The following is a 27,547-nucleotide window of genomic DNA, read 5'->3' as shown; positions in this document are numbered from 1 at the left end:
TGCAATTGCTCTGAAAACCGACTTTTTAACGGAGGCCCGGAGGGCCGAGTAACATATACCATTCGATTCAGTTCGTCGAGTTCGGCAAATGTCTGTGTGTGTATGTATGTGTGTGTGTATGTATGTGTGTGTGTATGTGCGTCTGTGTGTGTGTACGCGAACACAATCTCACTCACTTTTCGCAGAGATGGATGAACCGATTTTTACAAACTTAGTCCCAAATGAAAGGTGCAACGTTCCCATAGGCTGCTATTGAATTTCTAATGGATCCGACTTCCGGTTCCGGAATTACAGGGTGATGAGTACGATCACGCAGAAAATGTCGATTTTAAGAAATTCTGCAATGAATGTATAATGGTGAAAATTTTTCCAAAATGTGACCACAACTGCTTCGATTTGTAGTACTAGGTCATTAACAGCCATTCAAAGTCTCTTTGGTCACATTGGCCACCATCATCGGTTCCGGAAGCCCCGGCGGAAGCATCCAAATTCAGACTAACAGTCACATCGGTTTCTCGGAGGTGGCTAGACCGAATCAACCAAACTTAGTCTCAAATGAAAGATGTTGCGTCCCCGTAAATGGCTATTAAATTTTATCTCCAACCGACTTCCGGTTCCGGAGTTACGGGTTGTGGCGTGCGATCACATAGCAAATTGTGATTCAAACCGATACTCCGATGGAAGCAAAAAAGATAAAAATTTCGCTAAAATGTCTCTCAAATAACTTAACTTTGCAGTTCTAGGTCACCGACGGCCAAACAAACTTTCGTTGACTACATTGACCACCATAGACGGTTCCGGAAGTGCCCGGGAAAAGCGGCCATCTTTCATAACTAGCAAACTCATATCAGTTTCTCGGAAATGGTTGGGCCGATTTTCACAAACTTAGTCCCAAATGATAGCTATATTATCCCCACAGATGTCTGTAAAATTTCGCACGGATCGCTTGTATGGTTCCGGAAATATAGACTGAACGGTGCGGTCACACATGAAATTCCCATATAAGCCGGAACTCAAAATTTTTTTCAAAGGGGGGACCCCATGAAATTTCAGAAATCGAATTCGTATTTTTGATGCCAAACATCTTTAAAATGCATGAAACGTCGAGATTTTATGTTATCTCGAAAAAATTTTTTTTATAGAAATCGACTTTTTGGGACTTTGCCGATTTCGCACCTTTTTGCCTTTCTCATATAAAGAAAGGCTATGCAATCACTGTAAAAATCGACTTTTTAACCGAGGCCCGGAGGGCCGAGTATCATACACCATTCGATTCAGTTCGTCGAGATCGGCAAATGTCTGTGTGTGTGTATGTATGTGTGTGTGCATGTGTGTGTCATTTAAACTCACACAATTTTCTCAGAGATGGCTGAACCGATTTTCGCAAACTTAGTTTCATCTGAAAGGTATAACGCTCCCATAAGCTGCTATTGAATTTTTAGTTGAAGAGTGCGGTCACACAGCAAATTCCCATATAAACTGATACCACCATAATGTTCAAATGATGTAAAACATATTAAAATTGATGTAACATTACTCTAGTTTGCGGGTCTGGATCACTAATGATGAATCAAAGCAGCTTTGACCACATTGGACACCTATGACGGTTCATGACGCCCTCGGGGAACCCGCCAAGTTCCTAAGCTAATATCACACCCATTCCACAACGAATTCTCTACCGATTTTTACGAACTTAATTTCAAATGAAAGATACAGTAATGCCATTGACTGCTGCTGAATTTCATTCGGTTCTGACTCTTGCTTCCGGAGTTACAGGGGTGTTAGTAAGGATACACTGGAATTTCCCATATAAATCGGTACAATCGTAATACCTCAGAGGCTAAAAACTATTGAAATGGTCACCAAATTACTTCTAATCGCAGATCTAGATCACTGATTGCCAATCAAACATTCTTTGAATATATTGTCCACTATCGACGATTCCGGAAGTCCGGAATTCCGGGCATATTCCACAATTAAAGTCACATCGGTTCATCGGTGATGACTGAACCGATTTTCTCAAACCAAGTCTCAAATGGAAGGCAAAATATGCAGTTGAGTATTGCGTAGCCGCCCCTTCCCCCCCCCCCCCTCCCCAGCTTGCCCTTACACCTCCCTCCTTCATCACTCCCCTCTTCTTGGATCACCCTCACGCCCAGATTTCCTTCATCCACCCCGTATACCGAAATAAGATGAAGGTTTTCTGACGCATCCTCCACACCCACTCTACTAAACCCCCATTCCCTACAGGTTCAAACGCATTCCACCAACCTTTGCAAATTATAATCAGATGAAGATAACATTGAACTCATGCTTATTAAGCTAATTAAATATTATTCTTTTGCCTTTCTTATATAGAAAGGTTATGCAATTGCTCCAAAAACCGACTTTCTAACCGAAGCCCGGAGGGCCGAGTCTCATATAACATTCGACTCAGTTCGCCGAGATCGCAAAATATCTGTGTGTATGTATGTATTTATGTGTGTATGTGTATGTGTGTATGTATGTGTGTGTATGTGCGGATTTGTTAACAAAATGTCCACATCGGTTACTCGGAGATGGCTGAACCGATTTTTACAAACTAAGATTCAAATGAAAGGTATAATATTCCCATAGGTTGCTATTGAATTTCATTTTTAACCGACATCTTGTTCCGAATTACGAGTTGAAGAGTATGGTTACAAAACAAAATTTGTTGATTTTTCCAAATCAGTTTCTCGGAATTTTCTGAACCGATTTTGACAAACTTAATTTTAAATGAAAGGTCCATCAGCTGCTGTTGAATTTTGTGTGGATCCGAGTTCTGGTTCCTGAATTACAGGGTGATACGTACGATCACGCAGCAAATCCCGATTCTAACGAATTCTGCGATGAATGTAAAAAGGTAATTTTTTTCCAAAATGTAAACACAACTGTTGAATTTGTAGATCTAGGTCCCCAACAGTCATTCAAAGTCTCTTTGGCCACACTGGCCACCATCGACGGATCCGGAAGCATCCAAAGTCAGAATAACGGTTATATTGGTTTCTCGAAAATGGCTAGATTTGCTCAACTTAGTCTCAAATGAAAGGTGTTGCGTCCCCAGAAACTGATATTAAATTCCATCTCCATCCGACTTCCAGCACCGGAGTTACGGGTTGTGGAGGTCGATCACATAGAAAACTCCGATTCAAACCGATACCGCGATGAATGCAAAAAGGTGCTCTTATATATACTTACCAAGTGTAATAAGAATGAAAGACATTTCCATAAAGTTATATTGTACGAACCAGCTATTAAATCATAGTTTGGAGAAATGAGAAAGGCACAATTGCACCTCTAGGTGGATTAAAACAGGTTTTTCAGTTCAATATTACCGTGGCTGTTTTTTCTTTTTCAAAATTTTAGAACTCGAATGATGATTTATTTTCCTGTATATAGTTGTCATGTGATGTACAATAATAAAATGTAATATATGCATTTAAAAGCTTTTAATGAATATAAACAACGCACACATTCTCGTGATTCATGATTGAGAAAGGCACAATTGCACCGCTAGGTGGATTAAAATAGGTTTTTTAAACATGTATTTGAGAATGATTTGAAGACAACGTTGGTTTTATTTTTTCAATGATTGGATTCAGGTAGAATATTGGTGTTTAAATGCAACGAAAATTTAATTCGAGTGCTCTAATTTTCACCCTGCTATTTGCGACACTGCGATGAAGAAAGATGGCAGACGCCGATTAAGTAAAGGTTTCAAATGAGTAGGGTTATAATATAATTACGATGAAAGTAGTCTCAATATCCTTTAAGGGGTTAAAAAACTGGTTGGAACTCAGAAAATCGGAAAAAAATATTAGATATTCTTAAAGTACATGCTTTTGAAAATATCTGTGCAAAATTTCATCCAGATCGAACTATTAAATTTTTAATCACAGCCGTTTGCAGCGCGCTGGTTCTTCCACAAATGAAGTAAGCACAAAACTTTAAACGCAATCATCTCGGAATGAAGTTTTTTGAAAAGTACCGTTGCGGTGAACGTGATGTCTCAAAAGCTTCCAAAAGAGATCCGATTTACATAAACTTTGTTTAGAATTGTTTGAATTTACATTCTCGTGTACTTGAACGGTTGCTTTTTCATCTAAAATTTTTCGATCCTTAGCAATAAATTTTTGTTTAAAATTTTTAACACGGAAGAACTCAATTTTTTGGTCAATATGTTTTTTTGTAAGATAATAAATTTCTTTTAGAAAAACGATCCAATTAAGCACACCACAATACATTTCTCTTCAATAATCTTTAGTTTTTGATTTTCTGTTGAGCGGTTCGGCTTGGAGAGCGTTCACCACAAACCTTTGCCAAAAAACATGCTTTGGGGGATGCACCATAACTCCGACAACCTTCAATATATTTTTTAATTCAACTTGTGTTTTTTATCTTCGGTAGTGCTACCAACGAACTTTCTTTCGCCTATTCAAATAAAATTTGCATAAAAAACTTTAAAAAAATCACGAACTTAGCTTACTTTTTCGCCTCTTATATGTAACCCCTTAAATCAGTCTAATTGGCATTTTAGTGGTTACACCACCGTAGAATTTTTAAAACGTCGAATTTTTATTTATTAGTCTAAAATGCGTTTTAGGATGTTAAAAATTATATCCCAAAAAATGAAAGACGAATACGATATATAAATGCTCAAATTATCAGTTCTTCCGCAACGCCTCTTGTGTTAACTCATACCCACTTTTTTGAGTTGGCCGGAAATGCAACTCAAACAAATGGCTTTTGATCGTTTTGAAATTTTCACAGCATATTCGAAATGATTTCTCTAGCAACGTGCGTAGGATTTTAATTTTATATTGCTTAGTTTTTGTTAATTTTTGTTTGTTTCGATTTTAATGGCATTTTCGGCGTTTTTTCACTTAATAGTGCGCCATTTCGCGAAAAAGCCAAATATCGAAAAAAAATCCTTCGTAAATCGCTTACTACTGTCATAAGGAGTAAAAAAACATATTTTTGACTCTAGGTTTAAAATTACGCGAGATAGTTTTCAGGCCGTGGACCTCTACCTAAAAAACTCGCATAGGGGGAAAATGCTGCCCAGATGCCATCTTGTGATAAAATTACTAGAAAAAAATATTTTTCTGATTCAATACATATGTTATAAATCCCTTTTAACAATATTTCAACTCATCCCTTTATTGTGCCAAGAAAAAATCCGAAATATGCAAATTCAAACATCTTTACTATTCCCAGAAGGTAAAACATGGATACTTATCATGAAAGCCGAGTGTAATATTCGAACACTGATGTGAAGTGAACTAAATTTGGTTTCCCTGAGGGTAAAGAGGAAACTATTTTATTCTCATCTGCCAACTGAGCAATTTATCTCCGTTGCTCCACCAGACAATGATGAGCTAAAAGCAGAGCATCTAATAAAGGTTTGCTCTGTCATAAGCAAGAGGATTCAGCAATGAGAGGATGTGGTTTCTCTCTGCTCTCCTAGTCACTGGGCAAAAAATGCGCACCAAAATAAAACTCATGTTATATGGGGGTAAAATATTTCTCTATCTCTTCGTTGTAAAGATGAGTAAAATGAAGCCTGAATCCTACTCCGTGGAATGATAAAAAAACTATGTATTTTTTGTAGTTTTATATTGTTTCTAGGGTTGACTGATAATCACAAAAAAATTACATGGAAATATTATACTGGACATGAGCTATAAGCATTTTTGGAAAACAACAAAAAATGGAAAATTCTTTGATTAGTGGAGACTCGATCCCTAATTTGGGGACACTTGATTATTTTTTGAAAACATGTTTATAAGAGCATGTAGGGTAATAAGCCTATTTTTACCCTGTTTCTATTATCATCCTACCAATCTGAAGCCTTTGGTTAGAACAGCGTCTGCCATCTTTGCTCAACGCATTGGCTCAAATGGTGTTGCGATAATTGGGGTACTCGATTAGAGTTTTTGCTGTGCTCAAACAGAAGATTTTCACCATTCTCAAGACAATTTTGTTATTATATTGGCTCTTAATAAGGGGCGAATGAAGCTGAAATAATAAAATTAATAATGAAATAATGTGGTACCCTCCCTAATAGGGCAAAAATAGGTACCTAACCCCATTCAATGTTATAAATGTATTGTGGTATTGATTAAATTGTTGTGATTTTTTTATTTTTGTTACTACATATTATCCATCTCTCACCTGATTTTTTTCGAATTCCCCAAATCTCTGTGCAATGATTTGAAAGCTGTCGTTATTATGGTTGAGGAACGTCAAATGTGGGATGCATGGTTGCTACGTATGCTGTAGTAAACATTTACAGTTAAGTTTTTGTATGATGAAGCGTTCATTTTTGACAGTTTTTTTGTTATTTTCTGGCAACAGTGACTTCAATTGTTCTAGTGTGAATTTGGTTATTTTCAGTAGTGTGTATGAAGCATGACGAAGGGGATCAAATCTCCACGAATTTGAAGGGATCAAGTGAACCCATAGCATCTATTTCAGCAAACTTTAGTACAAATATAGTTGAACAAAAAAATCAGCTCAATCATAGCGTATTCATATAATTGACATTCTCCTTTATTTCTGTATGCAAAAGTATAGTATGCAGTGGGAGACTTTATCAAATGTATAAAAGTTTGAAAATTTGGAAAATAAATCTTTTTCAGTTCTTCTGAGATTTTTTTCTTTAAATCGGTAAAAATTCGGTAACACATGTCCAATTCATTTTTTTTGTGTTAAAGAAACTTTTGTTTAGATAAAACTACGCAACTTTCTAGTATATTCGATTAATGTATTCTGATCCGCCTTTGAGTTACAATGATGGGATCAAATCTCCCCGGGGATCAAGTCTCCTCAGTCTCCCCTAACCCCTCCCCTGTAGGATGCTAGACTCGGCGGTTAGTCGCTGTTCAGCATCCAGGCGTGAAGGCATGTTAATCGTCCATTAGCTATTTCATTTATTTGACACGCCTCAATGCATTACCTGAGCCGTGGATCTTTTAATATTATCAATGTGTAAATAAAAATAAATATATCGATTTTTTTGTATATTCATCGGATCTCGTGTACGCTATTTGTTACTTTGCGTAAAGATCTTATTTCTTGTTGAAGATCTATTTACTTCATTGCCTCTTGTTGCTTGTGGATCACTTAGTCCGCTTTCTCTCGGTTTATCGTTTTCGTTCATGCTATCTTCGCTGTTAATGTTGTATGGGCTTTCACGATTACCTGGTGTGAGTTGTTTGTGGGGCCTATGGGTCACGATCGCGTATCCGTGTTCTTTGTTACTTACCTTATTATCGGTGGTGCTGGCAGTTGATTGGGAAGTAGTTGGCGCGTCACAATGATCGTTCACGCTGTGATTAGGTTCTGTTGTTCCAGTATTCGGTGGTGCCTGAGCTGCAACTCCGGTGGTTTGTGATTTAGTTGATGTTGATGAAGGGCTGTGTGATGGGTATGCTTGCAGTTGATATTGCTTCGTTAGAGATTTGTTCAAATGGTTTTTCGTAGTGTGTCTTCTTGTGTGACAACATAGGGCACGCAGGGGTCTGTCCTTCATACGTTCACAACGTGATTTGAGATTTGGTCACGCATTTTGCTTTGAATTGAAAGTTCAGATATGAAGGAATAGGTTCCGTCACTCGCATTCTCACGAAACAAAACCCGTTGGAAACACCTAGAAAAATTTTCTCCAGGTTTTAAACTTAAAGGATTCCACCGTTACGTATTCCGACATGAAGGTTGTAAAAAATTTATTAGTAGTACCCAGGTGTAGATCGTGCACTGCACACGCATATAAATCTTACTATTGTCAATATAAACGGGTATCTTGGTCCTAACATTATCATACTCAACTACGTATTGCATGTTGTCTTCCATAGCGTAGCTTTCCGTTATGGCCAAAGTTTTAAACGTTATCAGTAACGAGTGTGGTGGGCTTGTTGCTTCTTTATAGTACTGGCACGGTACATAAAGCCAGCAGACTTTAGGTAGAATTGCTCGATTAATTCACTGCACTGTTCACAATCAGAGCGATTGATTAGGTAGTGGTATCGACTCTGTAGTGATTCTATAATCTCTAGCTCGAGAGAGCGCTCATTGACATTATTCCACGATAGTTGCTATATTTCACTAGCAAGTGAACTCAAGTAGAAGCACCAAAACGCTGAAGTGTCTTTTCAGAGGTGCCAAAGGGAATTCTTCGGGTCCTGGATTGAAAGACGATTTAAGCCGAGAAGAAGCGCTGGCAAACATTGTTTCATCGATATTGACGAGGCACTCTTGAGAGATTAAAAAAAACCATCGGAAGGTAAAATTGAGATTCGACTAAATTAAGTTTTGTTTGACGCATTCCGATTGAGGATGAGTATACGAGTATACTGCGGTCTGGAGCATAGTGAAAAGCGAAGACTGAATAAAAAGAAATATATTAGGCTTACAGGAGAAAAACCAGGACAAATCAAGCATTTTCCTCGACTTTCCAGGACACCAGGAAAGCCAATGTAAAATCAGGACATGTCTTGAGAAATCTGGACGTATGGTCACCCTACCTTTTTGCTGTCTATACTTTGGCTTTTTTCAGTTTGACTTTCAAACAATTTTGTGTGTACCTGGGAATGATACGCTTAAGGACGATTCAGACGATACATCAGGTTCCGTCAACGTCAACGGAACGTCACCGTTCCGTCAGGATAAGTTACATGCAGTTAAATGGAGGCATTCACACACAACATCAACGGCACGGAACGTTTTGACGTACGATATTTGTGAACGGGCGCAAGAGAAAAGTATTCAACTTATCCTGACGGAACGGTGACGTTCCGTTGACGTTGACGGAAGCTGATGTATCGTCTGAATCGCGCTTTATCCTGACTAATTTCACGACTTATCCTCACTGTCGTGACGCTTGTTGGTCTCGATGGATTTTTCGGCCATCTCTTTTTTTTTTTTTGAATCGATCAACGTACGCACATCTGTGTGCCACAACTATAGCGAACAGAATGAGGTTCGATATTTTTTTGCTCGGAGTAGACTGGTAAAATTTAGAACCGAACCGAAGACTCCATATCAAGAAGACTGGCAACTCTGTCCAGAATCCGGAGACAGTAACAACAACGCCACTTGCGGGTAAAGGTGGTACTTTCCATAGTGATGCACACACACATATACATTTTTACATAAAGCTTCCTCCCTTCTTCCAATAGAGGCGCTGTAACCTCTGTCGCTTCTCGTTTGTATCGGGGAAGGAAAGAGATATCAGTCTTCTTGATATGGAGTCTTCGCCCGAACACTAGTGCACTGAAAACCAATAAACTCTCTTCCTCTCCAAGCTGCTCCCGAGCTCAAACCCGAAGGTTGTAAAACGAGAGAATCCGTCGCCCGCTTCGTTTTTCACTCGTCAATACCTAGATCTGTTCCGGTAAGATAGCAACGCGTTTTCTACGATTGTGTTCTATATTTAAATACACTGTAAATCGTCGATAGTTATATATCTCTCGATTATTGCGCTTCGATGTTTGTTACACCTAAGGAAATTTGCATACGATTATTGGTATTTTTACTATATTCACTACACTCACTTATTTCAAAAAGCAGATCAAGATTTTAGCGCCCCACCTAAGGTTTGCGCCCTTGACGGGGGCCAGCCTGGCCAATCGCACGCTACTGCTCTGGTCGGCATCTCCGGATCGGTTCACGAGTCGACAAATATCGATATTAGCAACAGTAACGGGAGCTAAGGAGGAAAAACACGAAATTGCAGAAAATCGGAATATAGTCCCAGCCACATAGGGCGCTAAAATCATGATCGGCTTAGAGACTTTTTAATTTTTGTGAGAATAAATCATGAAATAAACCTAAGTAATGTACCAGTTCCAAGTCAACTGAGCACTGAAAAAGAAGAGAATGTAAACAGCAAAGGGTTGCAAAACTAATACAGTTTTTGCTCGAGGAGAAACTGAATCAGGTGCTAATCCCAACAACAGTTTCAACTGACTGATCCTCACATGGGCATTTCTTATATCTGACCTCACAACTCGCGATATTTGTGCTGTCACGGTAAAAACAACTATTGACAACATAAACAAAAAATACGTCTATTGTTCGGCTTATTTGCCGCATAATGAACCATCACCTTCTGATGATTTCATAAGGATTGTATCATACTGTGGCAGAAATGGGTTTCCTCTCATAATCGGCTATGATGCAAATGCCCACCACATAATTTGGGGCAGCTCATATATCAATTTGAGAAGTACCGAATTAATGGAATACTTAAGTAGTATAACTCTGCACATACCTAATGCAGGAAAACGTCCAACATTTACACGAGCTGGCAGAGAAGAGCTGTTAGATGTAACTCACTGCTCTGACGGTATTACGCATGAGTTGGCAAACTGGCTCGTATCAAACAAGCTCGAACCGTCGTTATCTGATCATAAGTACATCGTCTTTGATCATTTAAACGTCTCACTAGATATCGTAATCCTAAATCTACAAACTGGGACCTCTACGAAGAGGGCTTGGCGACTCAGTTTCATGGGTATCTTGCGACGATTGAATCTCCAAGTGACTTGGATGAGGTCGTGGCTAAAACAAAGTCACTCATAGTAGCAGCATACCAAGAGGCTTGTCCGCTTCGAGTTATGCGTGCTTCTAGAGGAACATCTTGGTGGAATACCGACCTTGTTCGACTCAAAAAGTTATGTAGAAGAGCTTAGAATCGCAGACGCAGGGACGGGTCGGAGGCATTTAGGTTGGCTCGCAAAGCTTACAGAAATGGCCTTCGATCCTCTGAGAGAAGTGGTTGGAAAAGCCTCTGCACAAATGTCTCAAGTCTTAACGAGACTAGTAGACAAAAAAAAGTTACTTTCGAAATCTAGACTTTAGAAGTATCCCTAAAATTGATTCATTTAAACCCTCAAAGTGTACACGAGGAAGCATACGTTTCTCTACCGCGAACGATCGAAATTCATTTTTTTCTACCTATTGGAGCCGAATTAAATAAAAATAACCACGCATCCTATTACACCTATGAGCTTTTATTCCGTTATTCTTGACTCTTTAGCTATAATAGTAGACTCTTAGTCAGTCATTAGACTAAGCTAATCATCGCCCGTTAAAAACTTAGCTAGCTCGAAATGCTGATAGAAATAACATAAATAGAATAGTTGTATTTTCAATTGATTCAATTAGAATAGAACATTTACCGCCCCTTAGTTTCACACGTAAAAGTGCACTAAAGGGATTTCCTAGTTAGAACAACAATTTTACATTAAACTAGTGCCAACTACAACCGAAAGGTTAATTTCTCAGCGCTCCATCCTCTCGGCTTTGCTGTTGATACACCGCGTTCGATACCTCAGCGGCACTAGCGAATAATAGCTCGCTCTCTATATTCGCTAGTGCATTCTGATACTCTGTAATTTCCAATGCTTCCCATTCAGCCTTGAATGCCGCTTTTGGATCTTGTGGCATTGCCACGGCAGCACCCGACATCTGATCCTGCATCGACTGCGTCTGATCCGCGGCTGTTAATTAGAACGTTTTTTTTAGAGAAATGTGACCAACAAAAAATATAGGTAACAACCCACCGTTGTTCTCTCCCAAAACCAGTGTGTAGATGCTTCTCAGTCCGAAAACGTTCAGGAAGTACCACGAAGCCGACGACACCCAAGCCGCATCCAGGGAGGCTAGTTCGATTCCGCGCTGTAACATCGGTTTAAAGCGCAAGGTCAGCGGAAACGGAACCTTCGTGGTGACGAAACCGGAGAACATCCAGTTGATCCATCCACCGATCACAATCATTGGGAGAACGTTTATGAAGTTACCCTTAACCAAATCGGACAACATAGCTGTGGAATTCGGACTCGGTGGTGCTCGTTTCTGAGTTTTGAAGTAACCAGTTTCCTCGTTGTTGAAGTAGTGCCTCCTCATGGCAAAAGACTGAGGGGTTAGGTATTTTCCGTTTTCCCGCAACAAGCGAGCCCGGATCATTGCTTGGCTGTTCGAGGGTACGGTATATTAAAACATCAGATGATTTAAAGTAGAAGTTCATTTACCTGTCTTGGATCTGGGTTAGTTCGACCTTTTTCTGAGAGGAAATCAATATCGAAAAGTAATGACGGATAATACCAACCAGGAATGTGATTACCACTATCGGCAGAAACACCCAGCCACGAATGTTCGGATCAATCAGCAGCTCTGCCATGGCTATCGCCAACACAATCACTTTCAACAGAGATGAAAATTCAACCTTTTTCGTGCAATAATGTACAATTTTAATTTAACTAACTATTGGCTGCCCGCTGATGTTTTCGCGATGAGAAAATTGACAATTACAATCGTCACACATCGTCACTAAACAGCACCAAGCCTGTCTACACTGTACCAAAACCGTAGCGTTAAATCGAATGATATTCTTGTTGACCTGGCCCTTTAACAATTGGCAGTTGTGTTTTGGATGACTGCCATTTGATTTTTGTTGCAATCAACTTTTCGTCTTTGTATGCAAACATCAAATGATAGGCATACAAAAGATAAAAGCAAAAGTTGTAAAATTCGAAATAGCAATCATTCTGTTTTGAAATGTGATCATTTATTTTTCAACAACTAAAACGTCACATTCGATCAGATAGTCTCATGTTTAATTTATATAGCAAATAAGAAAATCGAACTACTCCAAATATTTTTTCGCATGCATGTCATCAAAAAATTGAATGAAAGTTGCTCGAACAGCAAATCGATAGTTTTTTGGTTTTAGGTAGACTATCAGTTCAAAGGAATTTGTTTTTATATACTTCGTGATGAAATTGATGCAAACGAATATTATTTTAATTGGTTTATTTAAGAACTATTGGCTATTATAATAAACTTTTGAAAACATTTCTAAATAGTATCTAATAGCTGCTTTTCGGTGAGTTTGTATTTAAACAATTCCGCTTAAGTAGGACTCACATATTATCGCAGCCTAGATTTTACAAATTCGTATCCATAAACACAAATCAAATGCTTAAAACTTACTACCGTACTATAAAAAGATGGTTTTTGCATTCCAAATTTTGCTTAGTATAGTTGCCAATCATAATGAATCGAGTCGCGACACTGCACCTTGTAGCTTTAGCTGCTGCCAGCTGCTGACTGGCCTTTAGCTATTCATTTGAATGCGATTCTATTACATTTATTAAAGTTAAATCCCATGCTACACTTATTTGTTGTCGGTTATTAATCAAATGTAAGATATATCTAACGCAATCAAACGAAATAAAATAGTAACAATTTTTTAAATAAGATTATAATGAATTTGAAACAAATTCAAAACTCCTTTTATAATTTCCTCTATTTTTACGTTTGACAGATGGGTTCTTTTCAAATGTTTGGCTAGATATGGTATACAAATACAACATTTTTAGTTCAAATCTGTTTAAATAGTAAATAGTCTGAGGTGATAACCGGTTCCGTTGCTCCCTTCAGTATAGTTCGTTTGTTCTCCTCTTAGGATATTACGGAAAGAAGTTACGGAAGTTTGCGGCATCCGATTTGCTCTATTTGAGATGCGTGGTAATAGAAGAATCCTGATGGACGGCTTTGAACAAAGAGAAACAATATTGATCACAATATATACGCGAACGGAGGTCTTAGTGGAATGTACGTAATGTTTCAAAGGTTTTCTTCCATTTAACTCCACTATTAAACATAGTGGCATTAAATGGAAGAAAACCTTTGAAACATTAATATTGATCAATGATACTCCATATAATTATCACAGATCCTAGCTGTCGAAATCGTACAAGGATATATCTTCACATTCAACGAGAATTTAAAAAGATGCTACCCGTAGGATGCATCCAGTCAGTCGAGATTTAGCGTAGTTTGGATTTACTTCATTTCCAACCAAGTATTTTTTTTGAAAATTACTCTTGGTAATAAGAGACGACAATTCATAGGTACACCTAAAACTATATGGCTGTGCGATGATGTCGTATTTGATACCATCGTATATAAGAAAAACATCCGTCTTTTCAAGCTTAAATAAATCCAGGATATTGGCGTTTGGAAGTTGATTAATATATAGGAACTCAACGGTTTGTTACTTTTTCTGTAAAAATGGACAAATTGATACGAGCCGCTGATATTTGAAAATTGCTGTTCGATTGGATCAATACTACGTTTTAGTCACATTCGTTTCGGAGAACCTATTACGCCAAGCTCTTTGAATAGAGGAAATATGCTAGCGGAGCATGTCTGCTTCCATTCACGAACAATAGATACAAAGTTGGCCACATCTAGCGAGTCATAGCTGTAGGTATAATTTGTCCACTGGTCTACCAACTTCTTCGGCCAGGGTTTCATTCACTGAAAAAAATCCAAACGTTAATTCTATTTACTTCAAACCACTTAAAATCCATATGAAGAAGAAATGCTAATGTTATCGCGCGCACACATACCTTCTATGTGTCAACTGTATAAACCATGTATGCGCACACATAAGTTATATGTGCGTATTGTTATAGAATTGGATTTTATGTGCCTTATAGTTATGAAATGTGAATGTAAGATTATTATGTCTTGTAAATACACACATAAGGTTTATGTGCCAGCAAATAGTGTCTATCTGCCTCCGCTAATTGCAAAAATCTATGTGTAAAATCAATAGGCATAACGTTTAAATTTTTTTTGAGTGTTGGTTTCGAATTCATCGGAGCTTTTCAAAGTCAAGAACTTATATGTCGTGGTGCAGGAGACGCCAGTTGCTAAAAGTTTATTCAAAATTGTCTCCACGGGAATGCGCTGTTTTCAAATATCCAATCAAATCTTGTTTGGAAATCCGGACGTCTTGTATAGTGTGTAATTTTACTAAATTTGGATTGTCTTTGAACATTATTAGTTTATTGTTCGAGGGACATGTGCAATTTCTTTTTCTCACTATTATCACCGAACATGCCATGATCTTTTGCTTTGTTGGCACACGAACATCAGGACCACATTGAGCTATGCGGAGGCATGGGAGCTATACTTCTTAAATCCCTCTCCTCGCGACAGTGATTCGGAATATATTGGGTTAAATATATATGGCATATGGCACGTTTCGTATGTAGCGGCGGCAACAGTCCAGCCGGCGCGGTCATCGGGATAGAACCAAATCCGATCGCATATCGGTTCCTCATGTGGCATGTGGCATATCCTGCAACTCCCGAATGTGCAAAAATTCAGTGTATTGATTGCGGGACTGACACCGCCTTGAAAACATGAATCGAGCAGGCCCGTGAAAATTTTCCAGACTTTTGGGTTGCCACACGTAACTACTCGTTGTGGAAGCCATATACCTCCGTAATATTTCGGAACGAGTAGTTCCCAATGATATCCATTGTGCTCTTACTGGGATATCAAAACTTAATGCCCATTTCGGCGTCACAATTGATGTAGGCACCAATTAACAGAGTTGGCATCCGATGAACGCTGTCATATTCTAAAATGATTAACCAGATCGTGAAACTGACCGTGTACAAACCTTTGCCAAACATTTTACCTCTTGTCTTTTTGACACCTTATCCAATACTTCGTTCGCCTCGTCTTTCACAGTTGTTTGCTTTTTGCAGTTCCAAGACCGTCGCGGATGATTTCCTGTATGCTCTCAAGACCCCCATGCCAGTGATATTGTCCGAAAATGGGCACAAATAAATCGTTTGAACTGGATGTATTTTTCCAGTAAACACTATTAACAATATTTGTTATTTTTCTTGACCTGAAAAACAGTTTTCACTACCAGGTTATCGTTAACACTAATAAAATTACAAATGTTTTTTTGCTCTCGTGAACGGATGTGGTTTTAGTAAATGCTGTTACTAGTAAAGAGAAAAAAACTAAGAAAAACTTCTCCCAATCGCATTGCGCGCATCAAATGATTTTCATTTGGTTCAGCCCGAGCACTGAAAACAGATGAAATACGAATGATGAACTGCTGTGATTTGGAATGATGATTATCAACGCCATCGTTTACTTTTTCGAGTGCAATCAATTCCTTTACAGTTAAGTTTATCATTTGAAAATCGACAACCTGTTCATTCCAATTCAAATATGAAGTCATTCGATCTTGAATTCACTATTTTTTGAATGATTGCCATTCGAAATCGTCAACATCGAGTTTTTAGGCCGTTCATATGATAAATCATACGCTATATTGCAATCATTTTTGTTCAGTGTAGCAGACATTGTAACTTTATTAATCGTGGAAATGAGAATCGATTTATCGATTTGGGGTGCCAGATAAGTTTTATTTTAATTTTGTCAACATACACGAAAAAATGTCCAACAATGGCTGCGTACACCTCGGAAATTTGATCACGGATTTTAGCGGGAGCACGTCGTTTGGCATAATGTTCATTTGGCATAACAGCAGGTGACACATGCTTTCGTTTGGCATAATGTTCATTTGGCATAATGGTCGTTTGGCATAACGGTCACACGCAAAAATAAAAAATAAAACATACCACAGAGCAAGTTCTTTTAACTTAAATCAAATACAAATATGTTAATACGGAATGCTCTGATGATTTTTCGAGGACGCGTTTTACGCTACCCTGTACCTGGAAAGGTACAGTGTCAAAGTGACAGTGTACTTCATTGATTTTTCTATAAAACTAGCAGCGCTGATAACCAATGAAAGTAAAACATCACCGTTACTATAGTTATTGTTTATTTTCAAGAGAAAAAAGTGTCCAAGAATCGAATTTGTTTTAAATTTTTTACTGTTCATTAATTTGGTAATATTTTCAGCTAAAAACACTGTCTTGTACAAGAAATCATCCGGATTGTGAAGAATTGAGAATATCCTGTTCTACAACCTGGAAAATATGTCGCCCATTGCTTGTCGGCAGTATTTATCTTTGAACGTTCCATGCTTTTGATTGGGGAGCCAGCTGGACAAAAAAAAAAAACCTAACAATCGAAAAAGTGTATTTGCTTAAATTTAGGTACTTCTGAGTTGTGCGTCGCTTTCGCACTTATTAGTGTTGTCAAATACAAAACGAGGGATGTGATTCAGGTCTTCCGTCCAGTAAGGTACTTTTGAGTTGTTTGGGGTATACTCAAAATTAGGTAAATTCAACTTAAATTTAAGTAAATTGAACTCAAGGTTGAGTTATGATTTTTGCCGTAGGTAAATGGAAACTACACTGAAAAAATCCAAACGTTAATTCTATTTGCTTAAAACCACTTTAAATCCATATGTAGAAGAAATTCTAATGTTATCACGCGCACACATACCTTCTACAACGACACGACCTGAAACTAAGTGAAACATTTCAAAGAAAAAGTGCCCGAGTAATTTACCACCAGTTACTCGTAGATTGACTCACCCCTCGGTAATAAAGAAAAAATATTTATCGAGCAACACTGCTTTGTTACTCACATTTTGATATAGCCAGGATACCATTGTAAAACAAACAACAATAACGAAGAAACTTACAGAGGCTATGTCCGAGATTTTTTCCGCTGCTAGGAATTCTCCTGTAGATCGCGGTCGTTTTCGCACATTATACAATCATTATTTACAAAAAAAATTGTTCTTCAACATTAACTTATTTTAATTACATTTATTAAAAATAGCTGCTTACTCTTACTGTCTCCAAGAAAAACGAAATAGATTAACTTTTCACATAGACATCTAATTGGAAAAGTTCCTTCGCGTATTAGTCGTCGGCAAGAAAACGACCAATGAGCGAAAAAATGTACTTTTTGGCTTAAGGGACTGCATACAAATGAGGTAGCTTTTTTCAGAAATTTTCAAACCACCACAAAACACTCAAGTTAGGAATGTTTTAGCATCCAGTGAAGTTAGAAATTTCAAGCCAAGAACAAGAAGAGAAATGTTTGCATTTGTATGCTGATTGGAATTTATTCTATGAGTATTATTCACTTAAAAAGACACTACTAGGGAAATATGATACTTTCTAGAGTTTAGAGGCTGAATTCAATTTTCTCTTCTGATATAATTGGGGCAAATCTCGATGAACGTATACATTTTAGAATCATCCGCAATAAAACTGCAGGAATGGTGTTGGAAGGAATTTTATATACATAATTGCTATTCGCATGAAAATATTATTGATAGCCGTCGCTATTTCGTAAATTATATAAAATACTTGTAAATATTTCATTCGCGGCGTGCAGAAGAAGTGGGACAGGTCTTGGAGAAAACGACATTGTTTCAAAGGGGAAGATTAGAATTTAGTGCTGAAAAGCTAAGGGGCAAAGGGGGTTGAAAATAATAGAGAAAAACTACGTCAATGTCAATAACAACCTACAATTTAGTTCATGTAAACCATCGATAAAAATCACTGCGTACGGTAATATTGATCACGTTGGAACCCTAATTGACCATATTTTCGGATTCGGTTGCTGGTACCATTTCAGGTAGCATTCGTCGCCAAAAACGCCACACACTGCATCAGCTTTAGTAAGGCCAAAACCGTTGCATAGTGACAACTGAACTGAATGATGACAAACTTCTTATAGCGGTCAGAAAGGCATTGGTCAATAGAAGACTATTAAAAATCATATCTTCCAGATTGAGTGGATAGGTGAATACAAGCACCGGTCGGCGGTAATCAGTCTCGTTTTGTATCGTGCACTCCATATGATCCAAGCCCACTCCTTCTGTGATTCTCCTCATTGACCATATTTGATATATAGTTTTAGCGCAGAATATCCTTTGTTTCGCTTCCGCTGCTGGTATAGTTGATCCATTCGGCGGGATCGTTTTTTTTACTTCGGTGATTTGGATCACTGCTGGAGGCTTGTTTTTAACTTAAAAGTAGAGTATGTAAACTAATTAGCGCATATTTTTAAATTGGATTTATTCACAGAAAACTTACCGTTGTCTGCATTTTCCTAAGTTAAGAGCAGTATTTGCAAAAAATTAGTATCTTGAGAAATTCTAGCCACAATATTTTTCCAACGATTTTTGTTTTTTCTCTGCGTAACCGATGGTTACAGTTATTAGAAATATGTAACAACAGATTCATCAGTGCTGCTAGTTTTATGCATTTTTAACCAAACATCAAATTTGACAGTACCAGTTACCTGAGTCACTGAGGGGTAGTCGGATTTGCGATACAGTTTTGGAATGCCACTGTCTAGTCTTGTCGTTGCCTTCTATGTGTCAACTGTATGAGCTATGTATGCGCACACATAAGTTATACGTGCGTATTGTTATAGAATCGGGTTTTATGTGTCTTATAGTTATGAACTGTGAATGTAAGATTAATATGTCTTGTAAATACACACATTAGGTTCATGTGCCAGCAAATAGTGTTTATATGTCTCCGCTAGTTGCAAAAATCTATGTGTAAAATCAATAGGCATAACGTTTACATTTTTTTGAGTGTACCTTCAAAACGGTTTACCTAATTTTACCTTCCTGCACGATACCCCAAGATTGAGTCAAAAGAACTCAATTTTAGGTAGTTTTTCGTTTGCATTGGTACACGGTGGTGAATCTAAAATATATGATGTTATTTTGATATGCTTTATGAAATATTATTATAACACCAGAGGTGTTGGCAAAAAGAAAGATTTTTGGCATTTAATTCGATGTATCGAACTTAGCACAGCTATAACCTAGGGGCAGATCACTCTAAGAATGTATAACAACTTTGCATCAAATAAGAAAAAAATGCATTTAATTTCCATTTTTGCATCAGCTTTGCACTCCCTCGTAGAAAAGTTTGTTTAACAAACGTCCTACGCTGATCCACTTTGTTCGACGTTTTGTTAAATGTAGGTAGTTTTTCTGTAGGGTTTTGATGTCTTACACGCAACGCAAACAACATTGCACGCAACGCAAAATACATTATGAATTTCTATTTTGATGGAAATAAATGCATTTAATTTCGCTGATTTTTACAAATGCATCACAAGTGATCTGCCCCTACGCTATAACTTATTTTAGAGACATTCTAACACAATATATCCTTCGGCAAAGTTGTTCAGCATATCCTGGATTACACTTCTTTCTAATTGTTGGCATACTGTGGGAAGAATTGTAGTCTGTAGAATTGAAAATTAAAAAAAAAACGATTTTCCCGAACTAATTTTCATACAGATTTCAAATCTAGGGGCAGATCACTCTAAGAATGTATAACAAATTTGCATCAAATTAGAAAAAATGCATTTAATTTCCATTTTGGCATCAGCTTGGCACTCCATTGCAGAAAAGTTTGTTTAACAAACGTCCTACGCTGATCCACTTTGTTCGACGTTTTGTTAAATGTAGGGCTAGTTTTTCTGTAGGGTTTTGACGTCTTACACGCAACGCAAACCACATTGCAGGCAACGCAAAAACAGTGCACGCAACGCAAAAAAACATTATGAATTTCTATTTTGATGGAAATAAATGCATTTAATTTCGCTGATTTTTAAAAAATGCATCACAAGTGATCTGCCCCTAGTTTCAAACGCAATGCGCTACACCGGGTCAAAACCAATCGACTCCAAATTTTGCACAGCTATTTGGGACCCCAAATAGAACTAAAAAGTAGTGTGCTCGGTTGATGTGGTTATGATTGCCTTTTTCCATATAACAATGCCCCACCCTAATGAGTATGTTCAAATTGTCAAAAATGACAACGGCATAGTGAAGCGGCAATAGATTTTTCTAGTAATTTTTACGACACAGTTGCTTAGCATTATAGATCTCATGGCCATAACTGCTATTTTGGCAAATAGTTAACCCTTAAAAAGGCAAGCTAAAATTGTGACTTCAAGAAGCATCGCTCCTAAGATCCAATGAAATCGAAAGCTTTTTTGTCGTTTTATCAGTGAGAGAATCGAAAGCCCGAAAACGCTCGATCATTTGTATTTCAATATAACAAGCTCATTGAAACTAGAGAACAGTAACTAGCCGGGCCTCTGAGACCCCTTGCCTCTTTGAGGGTTAAAACAACCACGAAAGTCGGGCCACAGATACTATAGTTTTTTTTCTCAGTCTATATAATCTCTTTTTAACAAAACAATATGTGTTTCTGGCAACTCTATCAGCACCAAAAGTGTAAGTACGCAGCTTGTTATCTGACATTTTACGCGTTGTTCAACACTACTTGTTTACAAATCGGCCTTATAACGAATCCAGTGCCGAGTTTGTTTTTAGCCACAACTTTGGAAGGTTTCTTTTTAATATATGGTACATTCCCCATAAAAAATTACGTGAAATGCCTCGAAGACGTGCAGCAGCTTCGAATTTATTAGCTAAGCAATTGGGTCATACGGAAAATTTTCAAGAGTCTAAGCAAACTGAAGGAGAAGATGGTCCTGCTCTAAAGCAATCAATCAAGGGTCGCGGTAGAGGTAGACCGAGACATCCTCGTCCTGATGTACTGGTTCCTGCAGAGGAAACTAGGATGCCAGATTCAAGTAGGTCTTTGGATTCGAGAGATGCAACTGACGATGAGTATCGGCCAACCGGAAGTGCGTCGGGTGAAGAAACTGATCTAAAGGAAAGGGTATGTTACTACAAATCACCATCAAGTACTAATTTCGTTTTTAGCTGCACTACACTAGTGTAGTCGGTTTACACTCATTCAAACATGGGTGTAATTAGTCTGTCTTTTTTGCACTACATAAATAACCAATCCGATTTTAGAAAAAGGTTACCCGTCATAAGGATGGCAGCAAGTCTAACGTGACGTGTGAAATCTGCGGAAAATTTTTCAAGTTTCGAGCCACTCTGAAGCAGCATGAACAGATTCACTATGGAATCAAAGAATTCGAATGTCACGTATGCCACACACGGTTTCTGCACAAGGGAACACTGAAGGTGCACCTTCGATTGCATACTGGAGAAATGCCGTACAAGTGTCCGCACTGCCCGAAGCGTTTTCGCGGGCAGACTGCCTTAGATTGTCACGTGTTTAGGCATACTAAACAGGGAACTAAATGTCCCCAGTGTTCGTCGATTTTTGCTACACCTTCTATTGTAAAGCAGCACATTCGAGAGGTTCACACGACAGAACGGTCACATACGTGCCAAATCTGCGGTGTAACATATAAGCATCGCAAAAGTCTGCGATTGCACCTGCGTAACCACCAGAAACGAATCTGTCCGGATTGCGGCAAGGTTTTTCACAGTATATATGCGATGATGACTCACCGGAAGATTCACGCACAGGATCACTTCCAGTTTAAGTGTACCTATTGTGATCGAAAGTTTGAAAAGGATGAGGAATTGCAGTCCCACAACAAACTTAGATGGAGAGCTTACCAGTGCGAAATGTGCTGCCACAGTTTTAACAAGGCTGAATATCTAACGAACCACAATCGACGGAACCACTGGAAGGAAATGGGCCTGGAACAGTTGAAGGTTGCGCCTCCGAAGAACGGATGGAACAGAAAAGGTGTACCGAAGCCGAAAAAAGTCGAAGGACAGAAAATTCATTCTTCAGCTGAGATTACTGAAAGTATGGTATATGATAGACCTCCAGAGACACAACAGGCGATTTATAATTCTATGGAAAACAATCAATCGATGAGCGTACCTATGATGCAGTCTATGGAATCTTTCGGTACAGAATCTTATCACACTGAAATCGCCGAACCAGGCGTACTCGAAAGGTCATCAACCATAACAACAATTACAACAGAAATAAGACCAATTAGTCCAAAGTATCCAGCAGACATAAAATCATGTGACGAGTTTCCAGGTAATGACGGAATAGTTGAAACGTTAGAAGAACAAGAGTCTGATTTCGAATATGAATGCGCTGCGAACGATGATGTCGGAGTAGCTGAAGAATCAGACTCAGACCAAAGTTTAATCGGCCGGATTAAAGTCGAAGAAAGCACACTACCGGAGGCGTCGGAGCCAACTCCTTTGAAAGTTGAGTTTCCGGATCAGGACGATTTAGAACAGCCTTCTGTAATCGAAGCAACTGTGACTAAGGTTGAAGTTTTGGAAGACTTCCAGAAGAAGGAACCTGTGTCCGATAGTGAAGATGAAGTCCCGCTGGTGGTGAGTTTGTGTTTTCCTTATTTTATGCTAATGTATATTCATGTTAAATTATGAATTTGGTTCTCATTTCAAATTTTTCTACAACAGAATTTCCTTCCGAAAGGCCGTACTAGTCGACATGTTTCACAACCCTTGTCGAAAACTTCAAATAAGAGTACTAAGCGTAAAACACGGAAAGCAGACGGCCTGTCTTCCAACGGAGAGTCGTTACCCATAAAAAGGGAACCAATCGATGGCACCGATGACAACCTTAATTCGACGGAAAAAGAAGGGAAAGAGCGCAAACGAAGAATGCGTCTTGAAATTGAAAATGATTCACATAAAAGAACAAAAATCAAACAAGAACTTTACTGCCCATACTGCGGCGAATCCTTCAGGGGACGAACAGCCCTCAAGCAGCACAAGGCTAAAGTTCACCCGGACATGAAACCAAACAAAGGGGTTAGTGCCAAAAACGTTTTTGATTCATATTCAATATTAACAACCATAATTTCATTCTTCTAGCCATTTATTTGTGAAATCTGTGGCAAATCGTACGCCACGGTAGCATCCATGGTCGTCCACCGGGGAAGTCATGTCGAATATCAGCGCTTCAAATGCGATGAGTGTCCGAAGGCATTCACCTACCGATGTTATTTGGAGAATCACAAACGAGCTGAACATTTGCACGAGCGGCTGATTTGTCCTCTTTGCGGAAAACAGTTCAAATACAGCCAGGACCTGAAGGTGCACACCAAACAGCACGAGGATGACAAACCATTTAAGTGTGACCTTTGTCCATCGGTGTTCCGTTATCCCAGTGCGCTGCGTTGTCATAAAGCGCTCCACGTGGAAACTATTTTCACGTGCGACATCTGTCAGAAAGAGTTCAAATACGCGAACAGCTTACGAGTCCACAAGCGGCTGCACACCGGCGTCAAGCGCTTCCGGTGCGAAATTTGTGATCGGGAGTTCCATACGAAGGCGCCGCTGGTACGGCACTTAGCGACTCATTCGGTGGAACGCGAAATGAAGTGCGTCGTCTGCGATAAGATCTTCTATAAAAAAATCGAATTGGTAATCCATCAGACGAAGGAACATCCAAACAATCCTGTCATAGGAAAAACTATTAAGATTCATGTCTGTCCGGTATGTGGTCAAGAGTTTACCAAGAAAAGTAATCTGAAGTCTCACTCGTACATTCATGGCGATGTATACAAGTACAAGTGCGATCTCTGCGAGGATCAGAAATTTAAACAACATGCCGGGCTACGCCATCATTTGACGCATTTTCATAAACTTGAAATTAGGAAGCGGCAACCGAAGGATGAAGGTAAGGAGGGTCAAACAAACGAGGAAGTTGGCTCTACAATTAACGCTACGCTGGCACCAGCGGTTAGCGTTTTACACAACGGTGTTGAATTCATGGTGCAGCGGATTGAGTGCGAATAGACTTTTGGATACAATGTGATTTTATATACCGAGTTCAGCTAAATGAATGAATTCAAAGCAAAAGATACTGTTCCAATTTATTTTATTCCCTCTAAGAAAGATGATCGTCGGATGAAGTTCATATCATGTTTGTGAATTAAAAAAAGATGCATTAAAATTAGGAGATTCGTATTGTACTGCATCAACCTTCCTCCGTTCCGTTCGTTTCGTCCACGCGACTTTTGTTCTTCAGTAGAAAGTTGACCAAATATTGCACCGGATCCTGAGGTCGATCTTTGGCAAGGGCTTTGAGGCCTTGCAGCAGAATTGGGTTAACGGTCTGATCGAGATATTGTCGGGTTGGTAGCGACTGCAGATCGCGCCCGGTGAGTTTGCGTCCGTTATCATTGCTAGATTTGTTTTCCTTTTCCATTGCTTGTGTGGTGGCCTGTAGAACAATAGAAAATTTACTTTTTGGCTGTCGATTTGACTAATATGTGATATCTGATAATTAAACAATGGATTTATATAAAGTTATCCGGAATGTATCAGATGTTGTTTAGATTGTCTCCGTAGTCTACGGGTTTTCGGGCATCATGGGTTCCATTCTCACAGTCACATCACCTACTGGCTAGAAGTTAATACTAGTGTCGCTAGGTGACTGCAAGGATACGGTCTCAGATACGCGTGTCTGTTTATATCGAGTCTAGGCTATAGAAAAGACTGGAGCGCTTGTTTCGGCATGTGAAGAGCCAACAACCGACTATTACTAAACCCGACTATTTTACATGAAATTCGAAGTAACACAAAAACACTTACGAATTAAAACACCTTTTCTGTTACCAATTAAATGCAAAATTACTGAAAAATCAACAGGAGAATCAACGATTTTGGATTCTAAAGATTTTGTTTACAAACCGGACGCAGCCTCTTTCTGACGTTTACCACTTTACCAGATAACACTGATCGAGAAATCGATTTTTTGTTTCTCGCTTATCGTCCATCGTCGATTCTCGATATCGTCACTCGTCAGAGATACCCAGTAAACGCAACGGCGGCTAGGCGGATTAAACCTAAGGCTTTAGCATCAGAGCTCAAAATTCTCATACACTTTCAATGAACGAGGAAATCCAATGGATTCACCTTCGTCTTTTTACTGCCTCTTTCATTACATTTAAAAACATACAAAAGCCAAATAAAAAAGACAAAGCCGACTTCTTCTTTCGATTCTATGAAAGCGAGTGGCAGAAGTAGCGACTTTCGTTTTCCTATGACAATACGAAAATTCAATCTCGTTTTAATTTTAAATCAGAATTTTGATACTTATTTCAATTTTCAATAAATGAAATTATGGCAATGCGCATCATAGAACTGCAACTAGAACGCGGCAAAAACGGGAAATATACACACCAATGGTGCTTCAATCGTCTAATATCATCGCTAGTTCCTAATTCTACGAAATCGAACAATAACAAGCAAATATCGTCAATAGTGTATTTTCGTTCGCCCAGCACTAGGTTCAATATCCAAGGGACTAATGTCGCTCTCAATCTCGAAGCGAAAACGAGTGTGCGGAGGAAATAATGAAATTGAATTTGCGCGTATTCTTTGTCCTAGACCGTTGTCTCATTTTCGTTTACGCAAAGTTCTGGTGCTCTAGAGAGTAGCATCGCTCTCTCGTCATTTTCACCTGATTTTCGTAAGTGAAAAAAACATTTTTGGACTCTGGTTAGTATAAAGGTACGCAAAGAGTTGTGACCTGTGATTTCTTAGGTCACAATATCGTCGCTTTGGTCACTGAGATATTTGTAAATATTGTTATTTTTTGTCGTATAAATAAATAACAGTGTATTTGACGACGCCTGTTGTTTGTTTATACTTTGAAATTATTGTTCGTAAATGTCTAAGTAGAATTTAAACGTCAAACCATTACTACTCGGTGCTTGCATGTTTGAGTCGCGTTTAAGTTCTGAATGCAGGTTGGTGTCAAACGTAGGTTTTGTTATTTATTTGTTCAGAAATTTATTTATTTATTTATTTATTTATTTATTTATTTTTCTTTTTATTTATTTATTTATTTATATTTGTTATTTATTTTGCTTGTTTATTTATTATTCATTTTGTTATTATATTCCTTATAATTGTTCATTATCAAAAAAATCAAGGAAACAAGTACCGCACGTTTAGCATGCCAATACATTGTACTAAAATTTGAGCATATTTCGTGACACCAACCGAAACGATAAAATGTTTGTAAACGTCAACCATAATCATTCTGTCAGTGCATCATCACCGTCATCAAATGCGTGGTGGCAGGACGCGAGGAGGCGGGGAGGGTATGTGTTGGAAAGTGGACAGGGCAATGATAAAATGCACCGCGAAATCTTAATGCGGTCTCTAATAGAAAATTGACCCGGAGAAGTGACGACCAGCAGCAGCGAGTCATACACCCAATGTGACCGCCCGTTTCCGTAGTTGAAAAGTTTGTGTGTCGATCCATAGGATCTTGTTGACCGTTCAGAACATCCACACGATCGCTTGGTTCTGTTCGGTTGCTCGAGCGGGATAAGTGTGGTTACCGGTTTTTTGTGAATTAACGACGTCCGACGCGAGTGCAGAAAAACGGTCAGTGATTGGCAAGCCAAAAACGCCATTGTGGATTCCTTTACCCAAGTACCGGTAGGGTAGGGTCCACTCGACCGAAAAACGTTAAAAATCCCGCTCGATTGATAGTTATACACTCGAGTGTGAAAAGTGCGCGCAGTACCACTCCCCGGGTCCCGTAGTGAAACGCAGGCCTCCGCTACAAACAGGCCGAGTTGCTGCTTCTTCAGGAGTCCCCCGTAGCCGTCCCTCGACGCAAGCGGCGTTTGTTTCTACACCACCATCGGAGCCCGCCCCGCATCCAGTTTGCTGCATGTCGACCACCGTCATCACGGCCGCAACGGTATCATCAGGAGAAGGTTTTCGTGGAATGAAAGTGCAAGTAAACTTATTTTGGTTCTTTTTTTATAGCCATCCTGGCTTTTTTCGGAACATTAAAATTAATAAAAAATAGTGTATGGTCTATATATACAAGTTGTGTCTTCCATTTTGTTCATAGTGTATTCCTTTTTCTGGTACTTGTTTCCGCCGAAG

General features: G+C 38.7%; 3 protein-coding genes across 3 annotated transcripts; 1 reads left to right on the top strand and 2 right to left on the bottom strand.

Moving 5' to 3' along the window:
- Positions 1–11,015: 11,015 nt before the first annotated feature.
- LOC131682448 (ER membrane protein complex subunit 3) lies at positions 11,016–12,339 on the bottom strand. Its single transcript, XM_058963917.1, has 3 exons — positions 12,057–12,339; positions 11,589–11,998; positions 11,016–11,525 (listed from the first exon to the last, which is right to left on the bottom strand). Exons 1-3 carry the CDS (start codon positions 12,203–12,205, stop codon positions 11,299–11,301), a joined length of 786 nt encoding a protein of 261 aa, XP_058819900.1. The 5' UTR covers positions 12,206–12,339; the 3' UTR covers positions 11,016–11,298.
- An 8,764-nt stretch (positions 12,340–21,103) lies between these two features.
- Positions 21,104–24,550, top strand: LOC131681708 (zinc finger protein 62 homolog). The gene is made up of 4 exons (XM_058962678.1): positions 21,104–21,494; positions 21,635–22,999; positions 23,087–23,440; positions 23,504–24,550. Exons 1-4 carry the CDS (start codon positions 21,204–21,206, stop codon positions 24,428–24,430), a joined length of 2,937 nt encoding a protein of 978 aa, XP_058818661.1. The 5' UTR covers positions 21,104–21,203; the 3' UTR covers positions 24,431–24,550.
- Positions 24,551–24,611: 61 nt separating this feature from the next.
- LOC131679347 (protein dpy-30 homolog) lies at positions 24,612–27,343 on the bottom strand. The gene is made up of 2 exons (XM_058960059.1): positions 27,221–27,343; positions 24,612–24,857 (listed from the first exon to the last, which is right to left on the bottom strand). Exons 1-2 carry the CDS (start codon positions 27,341–27,343, stop codon positions 24,612–24,614), a joined length of 369 nt encoding a protein of 122 aa, XP_058816042.1.
- Between the last annotated feature and the right edge of the window lie 204 nt (positions 27,344–27,547).

Source organism: Topomyia yanbarensis, chromosome 2 (assembly GCF_030247195.1).
Source record: "Topomyia yanbarensis strain Yona2022 chromosome 2, ASM3024719v1, whole genome shotgun sequence".
NCBI lineage: Eukaryota > Metazoa > Arthropoda > Insecta > Diptera > Culicidae > Topomyia > Topomyia yanbarensis.
The sequence above is the reverse complement of the archived record's forward strand: the minus strand, read 5'-3'. Positions and strand labels throughout refer to the sequence as shown.